At 43.9% G+C, this 3,536-nt stretch overlaps 1 protein-coding gene across 1 annotated transcript in view; it reads left to right on the forward strand.

Annotated features, from left to right (window-relative positions):
- Window positions 1-1,464, forward strand: part of LOC107105080 (E3 ubiquitin-protein ligase DTX3L-like) — an 8,890-nt gene extending 7,426 nt beyond the window's left edge. Inside the window, exon 4 of the mRNA XM_015405198.1 lies at window positions 1,240-1,464. Within this exon, the coding sequence (XP_015260684.1) occupies window positions 1,240-1,309 (70 nt within the window). The 3' untranslated portion in view covers window positions 1,310-1,464. The remainder of the gene's footprint in view (window positions 1-1,239) is intronic.
- The last annotated feature ends 2,072 nt before the right edge of the window (window positions 1,465-3,536 follow it).

The raw sequence follows: 3,536 nt of genomic DNA on the forward strand, positions 1-3,536 counted from the left end.
CCCAGTTGGTAAATCAGACCTCCCAGTCCCAGTTGGTAAATCAGACCTCCCAGTCCCAGTTGGTAGATCAGACCTCCCAGTCCCAGTTGGTAGATTAAACACCCCATTGAATCCCTTCCATTACTTGGCTGTAAATCAAACATGCAGTATTTAAACCAATAGGAAAACTCATCAGCCATATTTCAACCTATAGAGGGCAGCACTGAATTGCTTTTAGGACAATAACTACATAATTAAATGAAAAAAATCAGAATTTGAACAGTGAAAGAAAGAAATAGCCTTCATCAAGACTCAATTTCATATTTACAGCAGCTTAAAAACTCTGTTGCTGTTTTAAAATGTGGAGATGATATGGTGGAGCTGAGATGGATGTGTTTGACTACAAAGACCCTAAAGACCATAAAGACCATAAAGATCTTAGGACCATAAAGACCATCATTACTGTTGGAGCTTTCTTATGGATGCACAATCAATATTATATTCTATATTCCAAATATTAATTGGAAATACAGATTGTTCATAGAAAGCCGACAAACCTGACCCAGTTCCCCCTGGAGGAATAGACCAGCATCTCAGCACAGAGTGTGGAGAAGATGGAAGAACAACAACCAAGTCATCCAAACATGAATGATGCTGTTTATAAGCCTTTCTGATAAATATTAGGAAACTTGAAGTATTTCTAGAAAATGTGTTTATCAGGTTTCCAGCTCATTTAATGATTTTGATCAGGTGTAAAACAAAAATGTCTGAATAAAGAGGATTAAATGTTGAATTTCCAAGTCTGGTTCAGGAAGTGTCTGCACTGAGGCTCCAGGGATCAGAGCAGCGTTCCTGCAGCTCCTCCTGAATACAGACTCATCTATGGAGGAAATGATGGAACCTTCATCAAGTCTCAGCCAATCCTTTGTTATGGGATTAATGTTGTTATGATTTCATAAATCACATCATTACCGTCAGTCCTACCTTCACCTTTGAAAGGTAAATATGGCTGCGGCCCATCGCCATAGCAACACCTTTGTTACTAATCCAGATTATCAAATGGAGTGGCTGACTAAAGACTGGTCTTTAGAGGTCTGTTTCCTTTAATACTGAATGTAGGCCATTCATGTTCCAACTGAGGTTATTCGTTAAAAGCAGCAGATTTAAACGGATCCTATCTGCGCCTAAAGTTACACCAAAAAGATGTCCGATGTGTAAACAGCAACACTTAGCAACCTTTTCCTAATGCTTGTTTTACAGTGATGGCTACCCTGATAAGGAATACCTGAAGATGCTGAAAAATGTCCTGAGAAGTAAAGGTGTGAAGTAGAACCCTGGATTTGGAGGACGCAGGAAGCCCCGCCCTTCTTTTCCACCAACATGTTATCTATTCTACAAACTCTGAAACTATATCGCTGTATTTTATAAAAGGATAAAACTGTACAAATCCAAACCTGGTGAACAGTAAATGTAATTAAACCTGTGGGTGAATCAAGCTCTGTGTCCTTTTTATTAGACTGTCATTTAGTTCATTTCTACTGATAGTTCAGATCAGTTAAAAGCGCAGTGGCTCTCTGGGACATAGATCAGACATACTGCTCACCTGCGCTTAAACAAAACTGATTCTCTGAGTGGTTTTATCTTCATACTATAACATCATGGAGCCCTGAAAGCATGGCAGAAGCCTTGCAGGATTCATTTCACAGGCTGATGTCACCGTATGCAGACGATCCCCTGAATGATGATCTTGGTGGATAGTAAATGCAATGCATGTAAATCATTTCAAAGTGTGACCTACGTATCAAATATCATATTAATTAGATTAGAAAGGTCAATTCTCACCACCGCAGCTTATATTCACAGCAGCACATATATCTAATAAAACATAATGAAAGATTCAGGGCATTACATCAGCAGGATGTAAACGCTCTGCTGCAGCAATCACAAGAGAACAACTACTGCAATGTCTAAAAGGAGTTTCTTTCTTCAGGCATCACAATTATGTTTCCTCCTCTGTTTGAAAAGTCAGCAAATAGGGTGGTGAGTCGATCTGATCCCATCAGCTGAGCAGGCATGTTGGGTTACTGGTTGGATTCCTGTGGAAAAGTCAGGAGAATTAGGAAAACGTTGCTGGGTCTGAGCCCAGTCTACGGTCAACATGCAACGACTGGTTTTTATGGTTATATATGCTAACTTGACTATACCTGATGTTTATTGCCATTCTAAATAGATACACTAATAATGTTTGAGTAAATGTATTCAGTTAGCATTCAGAAACAGCATATGGTTACCTTTACCCTTCAGAGGGAGGCTAATTTTCCACCTCTTGTGCAAAAGAAGTCCTTAGTAAAGCTGGGAGTGAAAATTAACAGAGAATAAAAGTCACAAAATGTATTTTCTGGACTCTTAAATACATCCGCACCCTGCGAGCTGCCCCCTTAACATGGTGGGGTTGTTTGAGTGTCCGAATGATTCTAGGAGCTATATTGTCCGGGGCGTTATGCCCCTGGTAGGGTCTCCCATGGCAGAAAGGTCCTAGGTGACGGGTCAGACTAAGAGCAGCTCACAAGACCACTATGAATAGAATTAAACCAAGGACCATGATCTTGCTTGGTATGGCGGAGCCAGGGCCCCACCCTGGGGCTAGGCCTGGGTTTGGGGTTTGAATGCGAGCGCCTGGTGTCTGGGCCTTTGCCCACAATGTCGGTCCACCCTCCTAAACCCACCTCCTGCAAAGGGATCCGTAGGTGTCAGGTGCTGAGAGGATTGGGTGGCGACTGGTGACTGGGCTTGTGTGGGAGGTTGAGAGGTACAAGCCCTGGATCAACCTGGCTGTTGTCGGGCTCACCTCTACGCACAGCTTGGACGCTCCATTTCACTGGTGCTGCCTGTGGGGAGAGGCGGTGAGCTGTTGTGGCCTTGCTCGTTGCCCCCATCTCAGTCATCACGTGTTGGTGTTCACCCCGTTGAATGAGAGGGTCGCATCCCTACGCCTTTGGCTTGGGGACAGGTCTCTCACTGTTGTCTTGGCATATGGGGCCAACATTGGTGCAGAGTACCTGGCCTTCATGGAGTGCTTGGGAACAGTACTAGATGGTGCCCCAACTGGGGACTCCATTTTTCTACTGGGGGGCTTCAACATCCACATGGACAGCAACAGTAAGACCTGGACAGGGGTGATCAATAGGTACGGCCTCCCTGATCTGAACTTGAGCGGTTTTCTGTTATTGGACTAATCACAGTTTGTCCATTGCGAAAACAATGTTCCAGCACAAGGCCGTCTGTGAGTGTATGTAGGCATGTCCAGGACACCCAAGGCTGGAGGTCAATGATCAACTTTGTAGTTGTGTCATCTGATCTCTGGTCACGTGTCTTAGACACTTGGGCGAAGACCTGGTTTACTCTAACATCCAAGATCCATTCAGAGCAGCCCCCACCTCGGGTCATCAGATCACCTCTCTGTCATGCTAATTCCTGCATACAGGCCCCAGCTAATCAGGGCTAAACTACAGTTAAAGGAGGTCAGAATGTGGTCTGAGGGCGACATGGAGAAACTC

This window comes from Cyprinodon variegatus, unplaced genomic scaffold, assembly GCF_000732505.1.
Source record: "Cyprinodon variegatus isolate N-32 unplaced genomic scaffold, C_variegatus-1.0 Scaffold2049, whole genome shotgun sequence".
Lineage (NCBI taxonomy): Eukaryota > Metazoa > Chordata > Actinopteri > Cyprinodontiformes > Cyprinodontidae > Cyprinodon > Cyprinodon variegatus.